General features: G+C 37.2%; 1 protein-coding gene and 1 long non-coding RNA gene across 2 annotated transcripts; one reads left to right on the top strand and one right to left on the bottom strand.

Annotated features, from left to right (window-relative positions):
- Positions 1-749: 749 nt before the first annotated feature.
- Positions 750-3,137, bottom strand: LOC130053229 (uncharacterized). The gene is made up of 3 exons (XR_008801756.1): positions 3,033-3,137; positions 2,417-2,476; positions 750-1,150 (listed from the first exon to the last, which is right to left on the bottom strand). It is a non-coding gene; the product is annotated as an uncharacterized LOC130053229 (long non-coding RNA).
- A 1,688-nt stretch (positions 3,138-4,825) lies between these two features.
- Positions 4,826-13,002, top strand: LOC130052869 (uncharacterized). Its single transcript, XM_056159014.1, has 2 exons — positions 4,826-4,892; positions 12,644-13,002. The coding sequence occupies exons 1-2, from the start codon at positions 4,826-4,828 to the stop codon at positions 13,000-13,002; spliced, it is 426 nt and encodes a 141-aa protein (XP_056014989.1).
- Positions 13,003-20,217: the final 7,215 nt, after the last annotated feature.

Raw genomic sequence — 20,217 nt, 5'->3', positions numbered from 1 at the left:
ATGCATATGTATGTACGTGTGATATGCAATATTATACAAATTCCAATTCATATGCAAAAATCTTGATTTATATTCTAGTCTTGATATTTATATGCGAAAATCTTAATCTATATTCAACAATCTTGATATTTATAGGCGGTATTTTTATGTATACTCGGGTATCTTGATATTTATATGGGAAAACTTTGATTTATATGCGATAAATCTTGATTTTTATTCGATAATCTTGTTATCTGTATTTGATGAATTTTGATTTATATTCGATAATCTTTTTCAATTTATCAAATATAAATAACAAGATTATCAAATATAAACCAAGATTTATCGAAGACAAATAACAAGATTATCGAATATAAATCAAGATTTATCACATATAAATGAAAATTTTCGGATATAAATATTAAGATCATCAAATATAAATCAAGATTTGTATAATATTGTTATGCTTTACACGCCATAAAAAACCTTCAAATAAATAAAGACAAAATTGATAAATGTGAAAATCGAAGGGGTCTCCCTCTTTCTAATCCAAGTAATATGTATCTTTATGAAAATCTTCCCCTGAAAACTTTAATTAATGTGTGTTACAGAAAGTGCTGACAGACGGACGGACAAAGTTATTACTATAGGGCACCCACCATATGGCAGGACCCTAATAAATGATGAAGCAGCCATGAGTTATATGTTACAAAATGTTTTGATACACCTTGTTCCCCTACACCTCTGAAATCAATTTCCATACTCATACATTTAGTTTCAGAAAGAGGATTTATATTCTGAAGGGGCAGATTCCTATACACTGTATATATGTCTTATCATGTTCACTTCAATGTATGGCATATATGTGATCAGTATTCAAAGTTTATTTGTGAACAAAATCAGCCAGTTTCTCAAGTGCAACAACTCTCCTTTCTTCTAAAGCCAACAGCTTTTTCTCATCCTCCATCCTCTCGGCATGCATTTGATGCAAGTCCTCTTTAAATGATGTCACCCAGCTTAGATCCTTTGATATGCTGGCAACTTTAGTCTTCTTCTTCTATGGGAAAGGTGTTGCTGATGATGATGGCTGAATGGAGGAAGCCACAGGCACAGGATTTACAGCGGGATCACCATGCAGCAACTGCCTCATCTTTCATTGATAATATTGTACCTGAAATTCAGCAGTCTCAAATTAAAACTATGTAAATATAGCCACACAGGTTATTCATGAACAAACCCTTCTTTTATAAAGACTGGTAGTTTTAAAAAAGATGTGGGGGTACACACATCCCTAAATTTGTCAAAAATGTAAGTGTAAATGTGTTCATGTATTTTCTGGGAAAACCTCAATTATGATTGATGATTAGTTTTTGACATTTATCCATACATATTGATCTAAAGAAAAGAAGTTACAATTATTTCTTGCAGTAGTGGTGGGTTTTAAACAATAGATCCTCAAAGGAAACAATAAACAACACACACAATATTAGCATTTGGAATACAGGGGTTTGAACAATAACATAATGATTTTCTAATAGATGAATAAAAGCTGAAACTAACATAGATTTTGACAATATTTCAAGAAACAATTTAAAATCATTGAGTGAATACACTTGAAGCAGTCTTTCATTAATTTAATTATAACACTATTAGAGAGACATTGGGGATCTCACTGATATATTATGCACTACTTCGTATCAAATATATATTAGTAGTGGGATTTGAACCCACAGATCCTCATAACAGAAAATTAGCAAGGATTAAAGGTTTATGGATAAAGAATAAGAAATTAGGATAACAAAATCAAAACAGTTACTATCACAAAGGCATATAAATTACAGATCATTATTACATTATTAGTCAGACAATGACGATCTCCCTATAGTACTCACTACTCTGGATCATATACATAAGTAGTGGTGGGATTCGAACCCACAGATCCTCATAACAGACAGTTAGTGACATACAAGGATAGTTAGAAAAAGAAGAAATTGAGATATCGAAACATTCAGACATGTACAATATCAACAGCTAAAAAATTTCTCAGTCCCCATCAAACATGTTTTCCTTTTGACATGCTGAACAGATGAAAAATATGAACAGTCAGGTAACAATGCCCTCAAGCTCTTGGAAGATTTTTTGATCATCAATATATATATATACAGTGTACACGATTTTGAAGCAAAAATTGTAATCTGTGAGCCTGTGAAAATTTATGAACAATAAGGCTACCCTGCTTTGATATTTATGATCAACATTATGTAGACCTACAGATGATTTTAAAAGCATAATCTTTTAAAGTAATGTATCATTACTGGTCAAAATGTTTGTGAACTGTGATTGTTTTTCTTTTTAAAAAAGAGGGTGAGGGAATAAAACATGTTAATAACATGAAGCAATACAATAATGAATATACCTACCTTTCTTGGCTACTTACCTAGATCTCCATCAGTACATGTATTGGTAGTACTAAGTTCTTTATAACATGTCATCTTTGCTAAATTATGGAACATAAAAAACAAAATCTGAGGGATTATACAGTATAAAAAAAACCCACCTAAAATAAGAGGCTCTAGCTGATTTTGAGTATTAAATCAGTCAACATATACAGGTTGTATTCGATTTCTTTTTTATACATAAAAGTTTAAACAGTTCCTGCATTTTTAAATTTATAGATCTAAACATTTAAGGTATACAACATATTTTGAGAGGACTTGTATTTGTTGTATCAACTTGCAGGTAAATGCAAGTTCTGTACTTTACCAAGCATTTTCCCCCTTCTTCAACCATTAGGATCTGGGGTGAGGGCTACTCCCAGGGCAGTCAAAACAAAATCTCGCAGACCACAGGGGCATCTTATCCGCTTTGTGTATTTATATATGTGTGATTGAGAACAGAGCGGATAAGGTATTTATATATGTGTGATAAGATCATAAAGATGCCCCTGTGCGCAGACGGAACACTGATACAGAGGATATTCGCTTGTCCACGACTGAGAAGTGAAGCAGACGATAATAACATAGTGATACGACAAGGGAACCAATTGTTTGTACCTCTGTATTAATTCTCAATTTCACAGAGACAAAAATACACGATTGTCGAAGTCTTTTTCATTTCCATACTCAGTTTCCTTTCGTCGGTTGTCGTCACAAAGCATCTAAAATCAGAACCCCAGTCGATCGTATATTCCGAAAATCATTGTAAATGCTAAATCGTTAAAAATCTACAATTGTGACTTTCGTAACAGTTATAAACTCAAATTGTCCGCCATATTGGATAAAAAACGAGCGCTCGCCTCCGTTCAGTTGACAGGTGCGCGCCAGGTATGACACTGTTAGCGAGCACTCGCTCTACTGAACATACCTATGTGTTCGCTTTACAAAGAATCCTCACTGGTATGACTGTGAGCATTATGCACGTGTGTAAATTTGTGGTACTTTAGTTTACCTACAACTGGTGACGTTTCAATATACAGCAGTCTGAAGTTTTATTAATTGAATTGAAACAAAATCTGGAAAAAGATTATCCACCGTCTCCTGAAAAAAGGTGAATAATTTTCCGGATTTTTTGTTTCAATCTTTAGAGAAGACGGTGGATAAGACTCAGGGACTGCGCTCAATATAAGTGAAGTATGTTCAGAGTTCATATAAAAATCGAGTCCAATTAATCTCTAGACATAGGATTGACTGGTCTACCAGATAATTAATCGGCTATGAGAACAAAATGTCTTACGACAGCACGGCTATATTCATCGGAATAGCGGAAAATCCAGTTTCACGCATAATTTCGACAAATCCACTGGAAATTATAAAACTTCTTTAGGATGATTTATTTTCCTATTGGCGATTTTGTTTCTGGGGGAAATATTATACTGGTAAATTAAACATTTTATAGAGAAATTTCAAAGCCTGTGGGATTTTGTTGAAATAGTGAGAAAATTTCATTTTTTTCTATTGGAATTTGGAAAATACGCAATTGAATTTTTTAACATAATATCATTATTCCTCGAATAAAAAAGCAGCACAGAGGAGGTAGCCTTCTCTAAATATAATCACTGCAGACCGCGGTCTTTTCTGATAGAAGTTTTCAAATTGTACATGCGTTTCTGTGGAATTAATGTTTTTTGTTTCTGTAGGATTGGTGTGAATGTATTTTCAAGAATATTTTTTTAAATTAATGAGATTGATCACTAATCGTTATCTTCGCCTTTCATTAATATAAGGGGTTGAAATTATTGTTAATATTAGTCTTTGAGTTGTATGATCTCTAGAAATAAATCAAGCGTAAATACATCAGAAATGCAAGGAACAGTTAGAGTTGTCACTACTGTTTCAGACTCAATTTATTTCATTTATCACCTTGTTTCGTCATTGTGAGAAATTACCAGCATATGAGAATTGATTTCTACTTTAATCATATCAGTGGCGGATCCAAGAATTGCGATTAGAGGGCGCAACTTTATGAGGCAGGGGGTCTGGGGCCGCTTTGAGGCCCCCAGTGGGTCCTGTTGAATTCGTCATCTCCGACAGAAGTTTCTGAGGTTATCGGCCATTCTTGCTCCCTTTTCCAAATAAATTGTGGTCCCTTTAGCCACTCCTTGTGGTCAATGGATCCCTCTTGATGCACACTCAACAGGATTCTATTTGGAATTTACATAATTCCACTTTTGCTCTGAGGTAGCTTTATGAATAAGCGCAAGTCTGTTCGCAACAAAGGTACATGTATGAAAACACACACTTGTATTTGTAAGATATTTTCAGACCAGATGTTCTATTAGTCCAAAAATATGTTCGGTTTATTTCCATATTTAGTTGTTTGGACACGATTTTGGAGAGTTTTAGCCACTATGGCAGCAGTCAACTCCATTCTGGGAATAGTTAATGCTCTAAGAGGAGCTACTCGGCTCTTTCCAAGTATGAAATTCCATCTTGATTTCGTAGCCGTAAGTAGATGACTATCCCTGTACCAAATTCACTGACATCCGAGAAACAATGTAACTCACTTCATAATATTTCACCAAAGTATTTTGGTTTGTACCAACGGTCAATTCTTAAATGCCCAAGCTCTGAAATTTGCAACAACCAGTATTTGCATTGTTTCAAATGCTTTCCATCTACATGTATTTGGTCATCCCATTTGAGTTTAGATTTGCCTCTACAGCAATATCTTCGCACTGAATACGAAAGGTGAAGCGATTCCTAGAGGATTGTAAATAGAACTAACTACAGAGATATTTCATTTGAATATGGAACCCCAATTGGTCATCTTCAACAAACCAATGAACTCCTGGAGCTTTCTCCACTGAATGTTATCCACCTATAATACAATCCTTCGCTACATTTGCTTGGCCCTCTGTTGGAATGGTTTCTGGCACTTCCTTACTGTTTTACTAATCCATCTGTTAAAACGGAATCCTCGTCTCCTGCATAGCGAAGATTTATCTTTTATGAACAGTCTTGCTTTTTCTGTACTATCCAGAGAAACTAAACAGTCATCTACATGTTAACAGCATCAATCACTGCATCATCATACCACACATTGTATTCAGTTTTGTGATCTTCTGCAACATGTTTCAGGGTAAGGTTGCAACAACTCGGTGATGATGTTGCTCCAAATCTGTGAATCGCCATTCGATATACTTTTGGTTCAATATCAAGATCATTTTGCCATCACAAAGAGAGCATTAGGTCTCTATCCTGGACTGACATACATGTATGAACGTGATTCAACATAGAATCTATGTCACCTTGCCCTGCTATGTGGCCTCGCTGAAATCGTAGGCGGACTCCTAGTAAATTGTTTCCGAGGTCAAGGCCCTGTAACAGCTGGTTGTTAAGAGAAGCCCCCCATATATGAAGCATAGCAGTGGAATGAAAGGTGAAGATAACGAACAGTGATCAATCTCATAACTCTTACAAGCAATATCAAATAGAGAGTTGGGCAAACACGGACCCCTGGACACACCAGGGGTGGGATCAGGTGCCGAGGAGGAGCAAGCATCCCCTGTCGACCGGTTACACCTGCCGTGAGCCCTATATCCTGACCAGGTAAACGGAGTTATCCGTAGTCAAAATCAGTATGACCCTAATCTTATCGGGTTTCTGCTGATGGCATACACAGTGATAAGGGGTATACCATACTCGCCCGTCATCTCGCAACATATCCCCTTCTGGAACTTCTTCTGAATAACTCATTTCAAACAGTTTCTCCATAAAGTCTATGTAATTTTTTCATCTCGTATCTCCTCGATTTCCTCTCTATACCTTTAGGTCTCTGCTGTGCATCTAACGAAAAAGTAATAAATCCATTCCTTAAATCACGGATCTTTCGGATATGACCTTAAAAACGGGGGTCTCATGCTACCACCGTAAGTGCTAAGCATAAGTCTAAATTTGTGGTGCTTCACTTCCTATCACTGATAGAAGGTGGAATTCCAAATTTCCCCGTACTGTGGCAATTCGTAGGTCTCGGTAATGAAAATTGTCGTTTTCATCTTAAAAAATGTAACAATATTTCTCCATATTTCATTCATTAATCAGACCACACAAGAAAACTAGAAAGCTCGGAAGACCTCGGAAATCGCCGTTGTCTGCGGTTGCTACTTTCGATTATTGCTTTGTTCTCATGCTATTAAGATAAGTAGACTAATGTAGTTGTGTATCATCTTAATTTCAGTGTAAAATTTTAAAAATCCGATAACGACAATACGTTTTATCTTGATGCACTTTCCATAGTTTGAAGATGAATTGTTTGACCTTTGTACTTTCAATTACTTTTATTTCGCGAGACCTTATTTTCGGATTAATAAAACGTATTATTTTATTCTCGAGACATAACTTTCGTGAATCACTATTTATTGCTTAAGTCTTCTATATGCAATAGTTTATTCGCGATTACTAAATTTTCGCAAATGGCTTGTCTCGCGAAATCACGCGTAAATAATGTACTCGTGAATAAATGTGATTTACAGTATTCGCACGTGTGAAACAGTTTGTCCTTGTGATTCTATGACCCCAGTAATCACACTGAAACCAATGATTTAGCTCCACTATTCTCGTCGTTACCCATGAAGTACAAGTATTTAGTCAGTCCTGTAATTACCGCGGTATTACGATCACTTGCATGACATCGTTATTAATCAACGTTAATACACGTACTAAGAAGTTTGATGAGTGTACCCTGGACATATAAGAAAAACTTTGAAACGTTTCAAATGAATATGATTTTCAATAGCTAGATGAAGCCGATTTTTAAAATTTTTAAGTAAAACTTATTTTAGCCCAATATACAGGCGTTGCCTTCAATGAAGCCAGTTGGCCCTTGTTTGTTTGAGCGTTTGTTTGTTGTTGTTGTTGTTGTTTTGGGTGTGTGTGTGTGTATTTTTTGGGGTCAAAACAACAGAACACCAGTTTGTATTTCCATAATTGTCATTCGTCAAAAATGACGAAATTAAAAGCATTTAACATATTGGAAGGTCGTGTGATTTGTTTGTCGATATAAGGGAAGTACTAAATCACTAATCTGTCACAGTGTTCCGGTCTGGAGTAGTCATTATACTTGATAGCCCCATTGTTGTTGGAACAATGTCGGTAAATATTGTTTCATTAGTCTTCAAGGGCACAACCTACAGGTTTCCGACACCGTTGGGATTGTTTATAGTTTTTATTCTCTCGACTTAGTCGTATATTTGGTGCATTTTAATTGGTTGCTATGACTTCATTAGGCATCTACTTTTAAAAGTATTGCTTGCTGGGGACACAAAATTCAACTAAATCTGTCAAGAGTGAAGATTCGAACATAGCTGATCGGAATCTTTTTCAAGCAAAAACGTCTGACTTAGTGACACACAGAATGTAATGGCGGACAAAATACGTCACAATATAGCTAACATGTCATCGCTTCGGTCAACTGCAGCAGCCTTAGTTTCGTCCAACCAAACACTCGGCTGTCTCCGCAAATCTCCGACGAGCAGAGAGTATAGTAAAGACACGCGATAATAATTGTTACCGCTAGGGAGCGCTAATTTTGTTTCGGTTTAATTCTATCCGACATGAGCAGTCAATTTCGAGATTTGCTGATCCTTCGTTAGTAATACTAATGGGGAAACCATTACTAGATGTACAAAATACTGTCCTTGTCAGCAAGAAATTGTACTTTCACTTTTGCCTCCCAAAGTAATTTTGATAAAACCATTTGACCATTTCCCGTGGGTAGAACACCAAATAAAACCACTCCTTTTACAACAGTTTTTATAAACACTCTAGTTGTAAATCTTTAAGCTTAAACGGCAAATTCAATCTATTACAAATTTCTTCTGTAGTCATTATTTTGGAGGTGTGTTGAATCAACTATAAACAAATCAAATACCGATATTTTGGTAAGCCTCATTCTGACGTTGCAAACGTTATCGCGTGTCTTTTCCAGATTCTCTGATCGTCGGAGATTTACACGAGACTACAGCAGCCTGTAAAGGTAGTAGGGTCGACTTCACGCTCGTACTTTTCCGTAACCGGTTATTTTCGGGTATGAAAATAACCAGTTACGATTGGGTCAACTTCATTTGTCAAACAAGCTTACGCTGAATGTGCTGGTTGACATGACACTTCGTTTGCTTGCTTATGGCCCGTCGTCGTACGTCGAATTTGCAGGTCTAATACCCGGTTCCCACTGTCCCGCAGGTCTAATACCCGGTTCCCACTGTCCCGCAGGTCTAATACCCGGTTCCCACTGTCCTGCGACCCGTTACGAACACCACGATTGACCATTTGTTGCTGATTGCGAAAGATTTCTGGAATTTCAGGTTTTGATACGAGATGATGCGAGTTAATCCGTTCTTATACGATTTCTTGCGCTTCGATCCCGTTAAGTAACGATAGATACATTTCTGTTGCCCCGATGTGTCACGATCTGAATACCCGTTCAGATACGATCACATACGTTACGATAAGATTACCCCGATCAAGTTCACGATTGGACCTCGATCTTATACGATCACCACGATCCGGATTCCCGATTTGGGACGATCATGTACGTGCAGATACATTAAACACGAACCGATGCGCTATGTGGCGATAGGATCGAAGATGATCACTGTTTGAGTTACGATTGGGCCCCGACGGGTACATATACAGCCTAATTGACCATTGACTTAATTATTTTAGCATCTAGAAAGTGAACAATACAACTCACAACCACTAAAAGTGGCGGAAGTTGAGGTTGATGAGAATGTGGCACTTGCAGCATTACTGTATGCTTATATCATAACTATCGCGACAGATCACGGGACATCGCAACAAAGCGCTATGTGTACCTTGTAAAAGATTGACTGGTATCACGATATCGGAGCACGATTAGATGCGACATATTGCGCTTTATTACGACGCAATACGATCTGATGCGATTGTATCGACTGAAAATTTATCGTGTTGATCGTAGAAATATTTTTGACAGTCAAAATTTTTCAACGATCAACACGATTGTCACAACTGACGCCAAGATTGGGTAGTATTTGATACGATCACTACGATTAATCCACGATCAACACCAATATTTCAATCGTGCGGCGAAATCATGATGCTGGGAACATAGAATTAGAAGACTCAGCACTTTACAAAAATAGCGAACAACAGAAGGAAATGCGATAGACTGAAGGGAGCTTAAACACAATCCACGATTAATTTGTATGTACACATATCTATGGTATTCGTGCTTTTATGGAAAATTCGTGATTTATGTCAATGATTTAGAAGATTTGAATATGATATAAAAGGGGCAAGAATGATAGCAAAGTGTTCTTCAATAAGTGTTTCGTCGGTAGATTTTATTTGTTAAAGCGCTGGTTTACACCGGTCATATGATTTTGGACAAATGAATTCTGTCCTATGGTAATACCGGTGTTGCTTTCATCGCTGATATCCCCTTGGTGGATCCGGGTTGGAATAGGTCCTCGGTACACCTTGATTGTCGTAAAAGGCCACTAAATGAGGCGGTTATTTGGATGAGACCGCAAAAATTAAGTTCCCGTGCCACAACAGGTGTGGCACGATAAAGATCCCTCCCTGCTCAAAAGCTGTAAGCACCGAGCATAGGCCTTAACTTTGCAGTCCTTCACCGGCAATGGTGACGTCTCCATATGAGTGAAAAATTCTCGGATGGACGTTAAACAATATACAATCAATCATTGCTGATAATGCAATGGAACACACACAAGTGTTTTTGCATTTAGGTTTGTCTTGCGAGTGAGTTCGATGTGAACCTAGAGAAAAATGAATAACAAGTTTAAAAACTCCAAAAGATTTTCAACACTTCAAATGCAATGCATATTCATATAGCCTGGTTCCCGAGGCCTTCCGATGTTCAAAGAAGGCCTCGGGATCCGCTCCATGAATCCCAGAGTCGATACACCGAGTAAGAGGAATTCGAGGAGAGGATCTAATAAGTCTGATCATAATTAGGTTGATTCATACGGTAAATTAGTGTCGTGCCGCAGAGTACAATAGGAATATCGGTTCTTTGGATTCATTCAACGAATTCTAAACCATTTGGGATGTTATTTTTTCCCCTCACACTTTGGAAATGAGTTTAAGTGTTGTATTTTATTGCTTTAAGATTTTTAAATGTGTTTCATTACAGGCTTAGATGGTACATATTGGCGACTAAACTCCGATTGCAGTGAAGACTGACAAAATTTCTCGACAGTAGAGTTCTCTAGAAATACCCTACTTTCAATTGTTGGTGCATCACAAAGGGATTAAGCGACGAAAAGAGGAAATTAAGCACACAGAATTCACACAATAATATAATTACCTCGTAACATGGCGGTACCAAGTGTCTAAAAATGTACGAATTTGATCATTTATGTTCTTCAAGATGAAATTAAGCAAACTTACACGGATGACTGTGTTAATAGTTCGGTGAAACTTATTTTGTCTTTCTGCGTAGAAGGAATTGTGACAAGGTCGTTTCTCGTGTGAATCTTGCAGTACTATTTGTAGACGGCGGATGGTTAGTCCGATGAGGTGTTGCACTTCCACACAATGACCTCGTGGTAAAGCATTATCAGTCGATGTTGAGCACGGATATTACATTAAAGCTTGATGCTCATAAATCGAAGGAATGTTATCAGTCTGTGTAAGATTCCTTTATTTTTTATATCATACCAACTGTCTGATAGAAACTGGTGTCTGAAATTGCATTATTACGGAAACCAGGCCCGTCCTGTATGGTTTCATTTTGAAATATTTTTTTTACTAATTATAGATTTTTGTGACAACTTCACGAGCAATAAAATTTGAAACCCGCGTCTGTAAAGGAAATTAATTTCCGTGTTTTTCGCCAAATACATGATACGAAACTCAATGTCAAACAGGATTCGTACTGGACAATAAAATGTATGAAACTATTTATCTATTTTATCATTCTGTAATTTCAAGAGATGCTTTATTAATTCATTACCCTGCTTTAGTCTTTTATCTAAATATGCCAGAGCAAATCGATATTGTATTAAATTACCTTTTAAAATGAGAAATAGGAAGCTCATTTCAACATAAACAAAACAATCTATTGTCTCATCTATCCATGCTTTGCATGACATGTACGATTATGACATTTTAACGACATTTTGTATAGACATAAACTTCCGATTTGAAACAGGAAGACAAAAGAAAAAAAACCCACACGAAAAACCTTTAGCCTACCAAACGTTATAGTTCATCCAGAATGGACATCTGAGAGTACTTACATAATCATGTTATCGCTTCCTTTTACTGAGATATTTGTTTCATGCCATATCTTTCCGTTTGATTTGCATTTGTTTTAACAACCCTTTTACCATACCAATAAATACAACTTACTCCGGGACGATTACCCCACAGACTGGATGAATAGAACCCAGTCACCTTATGTCTTATTCTTTGAAATTAATAACTATTTGTAGATGAGTAGGTCTAAAACCGATATTGCCTAGGAACCTTGGTCAACTATAAGCTTTATGACAGAATATGAAGGAATCTTGGCATCTCTCAGAAGACACAGCGTATGGTGCAGATTAACATCAATAAAGACTGTTTACCCTTGACAAACACCAGTATCATCTACAGCGTTCTTGGGGTCGGCGTTTGTTCGTGAGGTTGTCGGGGTTTGTTCGTGAGGTTGTCGGGGGTTTGTTCGTGAGGTTGTCGGGGGTTTGTTCATGAGGTTGTCGGGGGTTTGTTCGTGAGGTTGTCGGGGGTTTGTTCGTGAGGTTGTCGGGGGTTTGTTCGTGAGGTTGTCGGGGTTTGTTCGTGAGGTTGTCGGAGTTTGTTCGTGAGGTTGTCGGGGGTTTGTTCGTGAGGTTGTCGGGGGTTTGTTCGTGAGGTTGTCGGTGTATATTCATGAGGTTGTCGGAGGTTTGTTCGTGAGGTTGTCGGGGTTTGTTCGTGTGGTTGTCGGGGGTTTGTTCATGGGGTTGTAGGGGTTTGTTCGCGAGTCACGACACAAGGGAAGCCTCAGTTCCAATTTGTTTGTGGCGAGCTGCACCATTCATCACCAGGAGTGCATTTATCAATGGATACGGCTTGTGGAACTGTACTTTTCATTTCAATGTGTACTAGTAGATCAGAGAGAATACTATACATGTATATGGCATGAATTTCAGTCTTAGCTTACATAGCATGCTAAATACCAGGTGAAATTGAACCTTATCGAGATGATGAAGTACAGAAATGTAATGGTGGTACTGGTGGTGGTGCTGGTGGTGATGGTTCTGGTAGTGGTGCTGGTGGTGGTGGTGCTGGTGGTGATGGTACTGGTAGTGGTGCTGGTGGTGATGGTTCTGGTAGTGGTGGTGGTGCTGGTGGTGATGGTACTGGTAGTGGTGCTGGTGGTGGCGATAATTTCCCATTACTCCTGTACATGTACATAACAAATTTGGTTTTAATGTATACGAAAAGTATCACATTTATGTTTGCCGAGATGGATAAGGTTCCTTTTGCCCAAACGCTTACATGTACCGCAGCATTGGGCCAAACTATTTATCTACCATAGAACAGGGCCAACGCCTACATGTACTATAGCAGCGTACCAACGCCTACCTATACCGTATCATGTGACCAAAACCTAAATATAACATAACACAGGGTCAATGCCTACATGATTATACCATATCACGGGGGCAACGCCTACATGTATCATATAATGAGGTCAATGCCTACATAATTATACCATATCATGAGGTCAACGCCTACATGATTATACCATATCACGGGGGCAACGCCTACATAATTATACCATATCACTGGGGTAGTACCTACATAATTATACCATGTCACGAGGACAACGCCTATATATATATATATACATATGTGCCATAGTGTAGGGCCAAACGCATACATGTACCATATCATGGGGCCAACGCCTGCATATACATGTATGATTGGTCATGGGCTATATTTACCATAACACGGGTCAAAGTCCTCGTGTCCCTTAGCCCAAGGCCAGTGCTTACATATACCATAAAATAGGACCAAAATATACACGTGTCATAGTACGGGGCCAGCGTCTACATAACTCAGAACCAACGTCTACATGTTTCATAACTCAGAACCAACGCCTACATGTTCCATAACTCAGAACCAACGCCTACATGTTCCATAATTCAGAACCAACGCCTACATGTTCCATAACTCAGAACCAACGCCTACATGTTCCATAACTCAGAACCAACGCCTATATGCATCATAACTTAGAACCATCGCCTACATGTTCCATAACTCAGAACCAACGCATATATGTTCCATAACTCAGAACCAACGCCTATATGCATCATAACTTAGAACCAGCGCCTGCATGTTCCATAACTCAGAACCAACGCCTACATGTTCCATAACTCAGAACCAACGCCTACATGTTCCATAACTCAGAACCAACCCATATATGTTCCATAACTCAGAACCAACGCCTATATGCATCATAACTTAGAACCAGCGCCTACATGTTCCATAACTCAGAACCAACGCATATATGTTCCATAACTCAGAACCATCGCCTACATGTTCCATAACTCAGAACCAACGCCTACATGTTCCATAACTCAGAACCAACGCCTATATGCATCATAACTCAGAACTAGCGCCTGCATGTTCCATAACTCAGAACCAACGCCTACATGTTCCATAACTCAGAACCAACGCTTACATGTTCCATAACTCAGAACCAACGCCTACATGTTCCATAACTCAGAACCAACCCATATATGTTCCATAACTCAGAACCAACGCCTACATGTTCCATAACTCAGAACCAACGCCTACATGTTCCATAACTCAGAACCAACGCCTACATGTTCCATAACTCAGAACCAACCCATATATGTTCTATAACTCAGAACCAACGCCTACATGTTCCATAACTCAGAACCAATGCCTACATGTTCCATAACTCAGAACCAACGCTTACATGTTCCATAACTCAGAATCAACGCCTACATGTTCCATAACTCAGAACCAACGCCTACATGTTCCATAACTCAGAATCAACGCCTACATGTTCCATAACTCAGAACCAACGCCTACATGTTCCATAGGATCAATGCTTATAAATAAACATAACACCAACGCCCACATGTAACACAACATTAGGTCAATGTCCACAAGTACCATAGCAACGACTACCAAAGCACTCAGCCACATAGCAACGACTACCAAAGCACTCAGCCACATAGCAACGACTACCAAAGCACTCAGCCACATAGCAACGACTACCAAAGCACTCAGCCAACGTCTAAATTCACCGCATCACGGGGTAACCGCCAACATGTAACATAGCAAGGGGCATAAATATCTTATTTATCATCCGAACAAAAATCCCGTCTAATCTTATATCTAATACTAAACATTTCTCTTGGGAGCAGTTTTCCCTATTTGAGAGCCCTGTGCATTAACCGTTGCACGTCTAAGAAATATTTTCAAATAAAATTTGATTTAAAGGAAGTAGGAACTACTTTTAGCTGATTCATACACCTTATGGGCCTTTCATTCCTTGAGATGTTAATTTATATGAAATCGAAGTTGGTTGGTACCATTGCTTTCAAGCTTTTTGTTGTTGCAGTTCAAAACTCTTCTCAAGAATCCAGCACGTGTCTTCGGCGATGGGGTCTCATAAACTTGTCGAATGAGGGCAAATCAGTGCACAAAACGACCCCAGAGCGCGATTATTCGTACCATTACCAAACTTTATCATCAAATCATTTATTGAAAAAAGTATTTATCTGGTTGTGAATGGATCATGTTATAAAGCATTGATACAACTGAATATTAGTATTAGTCGTGTACATCACTAGTAACGGTCTATTCACCTTTGTAATGTCTATCACAGGTGTGTTTCGTAGTCTCTAATTAATGCTCTAAAGTACAGATGCGATGACGTGCACGTATTGAATAGAGTATTGATTGCCTTGTAGTACATTAAGACATTGTCGAATGACACGTGTTTAGTTATCTTGAGGCAGGTTAAGGAAACTATAAATGTGCCCGCGCTCCGCCTTGTACATGTAGTAATAGTGCAGATCTAGCATTCAAACAACGTCGTAAGATTTCCGGGTAAAATACACCTTAAGGATTTGACATTTACAAAGAAAAATAGAATAGAAAATGAATAGTTCAAAAATTAATTGAACATTCAGATGTGTTATATTAAGTATACTTGCTACACTGAACCAATCCCAGCACCACAAAACTAGTATAAGGTCTATCGTCGAACTTTTTATGCGTGGCCTTTCTGGAGACAGTTGGGTGATGCTCTGGGTCTACTCTCCAAAGTTTCTCATCCCAACGTCACAACTGTCAGATCGCTGCCACCGATAAATCCTATTTGTTGCTTAATCTGGGTCCCTGTGTGCCAGCGATGTATTTCATAAAATTGTGTATTTCTCAGAGGACGTAAATTGTTTATATTCACGAGAGTTAAGGGCTATTTTCTGGTAAATCATTGTGCGAATGTTTAGTTCACCATCAGGAGGGCATTTCTGTGGAGATTTTAGCACATTAACATGACAAGAATAAAATATTTTTTAAAGAAGAAATAGTTCATGGTCATCAGCTCATGGTCATTACTAAACTGATAAGTAAAACCACAAAAGCAGTGGATTTCACGAGTTACCTATAGATTTTGGGACCAAGTATAAAACTGGGCTAAAAAAGCGATGATTGTCTGTGTAATGAGTGTTTTAAAACAGAGAACCAAAGTTTCAGATGGCAAGCCCTTTTACTATTTATTCGTAAAATAAGATATATCTCTTTAGATAAGAGATATACTATCTCTTTACACTAGAGATATATATCTATTGGTTGTAGAGATATCTCTGTAAGTTATAGAGATATCTTTTTACGCTTGTGAGATATCTCTGTAACCAAAAGAGATATATTTTTAAACAATAAAAATACCTATTTACGCTATGAAGATATCTCTTTCTCTTAAGATCGGTAACGCGATCACCAGAGAGATATCTCTCAAAGAGATAGAGATATATCTATAACGTAAATAGATATCTCTCTATCAATGTAAAAAGAGATATCTCTCTATCGATGTAAAAAGAGATATATCTCTCTCAATGTAAAAAGAGATATCTCTCTATCAATGTAAAAAGAGATATCTCTCTATCAATGTAAAAAGAGATATCTCTCTATCAATGTAAAAAGAGATATCTCTCTATCAATGTAAAAAGAGATATCTCTCTCAATGTAAAAAGAGATATCTCTCTATCGATGTAAAAAGAGATATCTCTCTCTCAATGTAAAAAGAGATATCTCTCTATCAATGTAAAAAGAGATATCTCTCTATCAATGTAAAAAGAGATATCTCTCTATCAATGTAAAAAGAGATATCTCGCTATCAATGTAAAAAGAGACATCTCTCTATCAATGTAAAAAGAGATATCTCTCTATCAATGTAAAAAGAGATATCTCCCTCAATGTAAAAAGAGATATCTCTCTATCAATGTAAAAAGAGATATCTCTCTATCAATGTAAAAAGAGATATCTCTCTCAATGTAAAAAGAGATATCTCTCTATCGATGTAAAAAGAGATATCTCTCTCTCAATGTAAAAAGAGATATCTCTCTATCAATGTAAAAAGAGATATCTCTCTATCAATGTAAAAAGAGATATCTCTCTATCAATGTAAAAAGAGATATCTCGCTATCAATGTAAAAAGAGACATCTCTCTATCAATGTAAAAAGAGATATCTCTCTATCAATGTAAAAAGAGATATCTCCCTCAATGTAAAAAGAGATATCTCTCTATCAATGTAAAAAGAGATATCTCTCTATCAATGTAAAAAGAGATATCTCTTTAAGTTAGAGAGATATCTATTCAAATTTTCAAAAAGAGACATCTCTTTAAGTGAAAGAGATATCTTTTTCAATTTTTCCGCGATATGATCATAATGACTTCTCCCTGTTGCATCGCCATTAATATGATGTAACCCTACTTTTTAACCAATCAAAATACTTCTTGTGTAAAAATGGCGGAAAATGTTGAAGAGGTGGTTGGGGAAACATAATTTGATATTACTGTAAATGTAAATCCAATCTAGCTCACATATTTCATCAATTTATGATTTGTGTTTTTGTTACCTGTATACACTACACATGCGGTAAACGCAGCCATCATGGTGAAATATAATTTGGCGGGTTTCCAGTTTAGGGAGAATTCCTTAAGTATTCAAACTAATTTTTAAAAACTGGAAAGAGATATCTCTTTCTCTTTGAGAGATATCTCTTTTTTAACGATTAAAGAGATATCTCTTATACTTTGAGAGATATCTCTCTAGGAATTCTTAGAGAGATATCTCTTTACGTGAAGAAGATATCTCTCAAAGTAAAAGGGAAACCTCTCAGAGTAAAAGAGACATCTCTTCAAGTGAAAGAGATATATCTCAAAGTGAAAGAAATATATCTTGAAGTATAAGAGATATCTCTCTAAGTGGAAGAGATATCTCTAAAAGTAAAAGAGATATCTCTCTAAGTGAAAGATATTTCTTTCTCACATTATCACCAGTGTGAGATCGACTTTACCCATGCGAGACAGCCATGTAAGATTTTTCTGTCTCACACTGCTGCGACGTCATTTGATTGTGACGTCATATATTTTCTATGATTTACGTTACACGGTGAAGATTTACGTTACACGGTGAAGTAAAATATTTTGCATTGTTTTCTTTAAATTCGAATGTAGTATACTTTCTGATGGACAACCTTGGGTTTTTTAGTTTACACTTACAGTGTAAACCATTTTCGGGTATGATCTTTCTGCCTATCTAATTAGTTTTTGCATTGAAGTTCAAATGAGGATTTTCATAATTTAAAATTTTCTCATAGCTCATAAATCTATGCACTAAACTGTAGGTAAAATGTGAGAAAAATAATCCTTCATTATTTACTTGTGTGGGATAGGGAAATCCCACCTCTGGAACAAGATTTGCCGTCTAGGACTCGGCACAGCCTCGTCCTAGACTGCGAATCTTGTCCCCTCGGTGGGATTTCCCTATCCCACACTCGTACTAATGAAGGATTCTATTATTCTTTTTTGAGAGAGAGATATTTCTTGAAATTTAGAGATATCTTTCATATTAAAGAGATATATCTTTAATCTAAAGAGATATCTTATTTTTCGAATAAATAGTAAAAGGGTTTGCCATAATCATCAACATCCTTAATGATACTGAATTGAAATCTACAATACGCTAGTTTGCGCACTGTGATTGTGTACATTATATGTGACTGCCTCGAGAACGCACGAGATATTGTACTGAGACCGTGATATTATGCAAATGTTGTCGTAAAAAACAATTTGTTGCAACACACACGCACGCTCCTGTACGCACACAAACACGCACGCTCTACAAATTAATTTACAATTACTGTGTTTAGAATAGAGTCCTATATTGCATAGCGTTACTAGATAATACTTAAGTTTGCAATGCAAAAACACACCGTCCGTGAACATGTACATTTATATACAGGTCTGAATTACAATTTCATTTTTATCTAGGGTTCACTGTATCGGCTATTCTGGGTCTCGTGTGGCGTACTCTCCGGTGACGTGTCCTCGGTGACGGTAAATAACCCTACAACTGCTTTGTTACTTTCAATGTTGTGCGTCCCTAGACGGTATCGAAAGCATTTGGTATTTTCTGGAGATCTCGTTATTTATTGGCATATTAGAAGGCTGCTTTTTGATAAATTGGAACAAATGTGCTTTTCCCACGCAAAGTGGAAGTATATAAAAAGGGGAAATGAAACGAAACACTACATGCACTGTATTCTGCGACATTTATCTAAGAACATCCACCACTAATCCGGGATTAGGGCCGATTTATCGGAATGTGAAAGTGAAAACTTGATGTATAACTTGCAGTGGATCTTAAGAGATTTATAAGCTCCCTCAAGTCAAGATGGCGCCATTGATTGTATTGTTGTTGTTTTCTTTTCTTTCTTTTTTCCTTTTTCTAAAATGTTTTCGTTGGTTTTCCATCTATACATCTATCTAGTTCTTCCCTGAATATAGATATGAACATCAAATGTAGTCATGAACATCAAATGTAGTCATGAACATCAAATATAGTCATGAACATCAAATGTAACCATGAACACCATATGCAAAAAAATGCTTAGATCAATCAGGAACTTATTCAGTTATTTCTATTTGTATGACTTTTTATCATATCAGCGTGTTTGCATAGAAACTAGCTCACATAGCCCAAATATGTGCTTTTTGTAAAGTTTTGTAATGAAAGCTACATTGCCTAAGTGTTACAATTACAAGGTAGGTAGGTAGGTAGGTAGGTAAATAGGTAGGTAGGTAGGTGATGGTACAGTGTAAGGTCGCAGGGAAACAGGGAAAGTGTAAAAAAGTCAATGGCAGGCAACAGTATTATTTTTATGGTCTTTAGGAGATAACTCTATCTGTTTTCCCAGATGCGTACCGAGTAATCAATGTGCCTGTTGAAAATAAAGTTAAACGCGCTCACTCTCTCCTGCTATTTTTTTTAGCTGGAGCTGGGAGTAACATTTTTTGGGTCAAGCCGGGATATAGCAGTGAATAGCTACAGAATTTCAGTAAGAACCGCTGTTCCTGCAGTCAAGACATGACGTAATGATCGATTGCACTGCAGTGGGTTAGAATTTATCCAGGTTTCGACAGAAATGTTTCACTTCATGATGAATGTCAAGATGACATCAATTAAAATTTTGAGGGGAGGAG

Source organism: Ostrea edulis, chromosome 3 (genome assembly GCF_947568905.1).
Source record: "Ostrea edulis chromosome 3, xbOstEdul1.1, whole genome shotgun sequence".
Classification (NCBI taxonomy): Eukaryota; Metazoa; Mollusca; class Bivalvia; order Ostreida; family Ostreidae; genus Ostrea; species Ostrea edulis.
The sequence above is the reverse complement of the archived record's forward strand: the minus strand, read 5'-3'. Positions and strand labels throughout refer to the sequence as shown.

Coding starts and splice junctions, on each gene's coding strand:
- LOC130052869 (XM_056159014.1), top strand. CDS start 4,826: ATGGCAGCAGTCAACTCCATTCTGGGAATAGTTAATGCTCTAAGAGGA. Junction 4,893..12,643: donor AGCTACTCGGCTCTTTCCAA/GTATGAAATTCC, acceptor GCTAAATACCAG/GTGAAATTGAACCTTATCGA.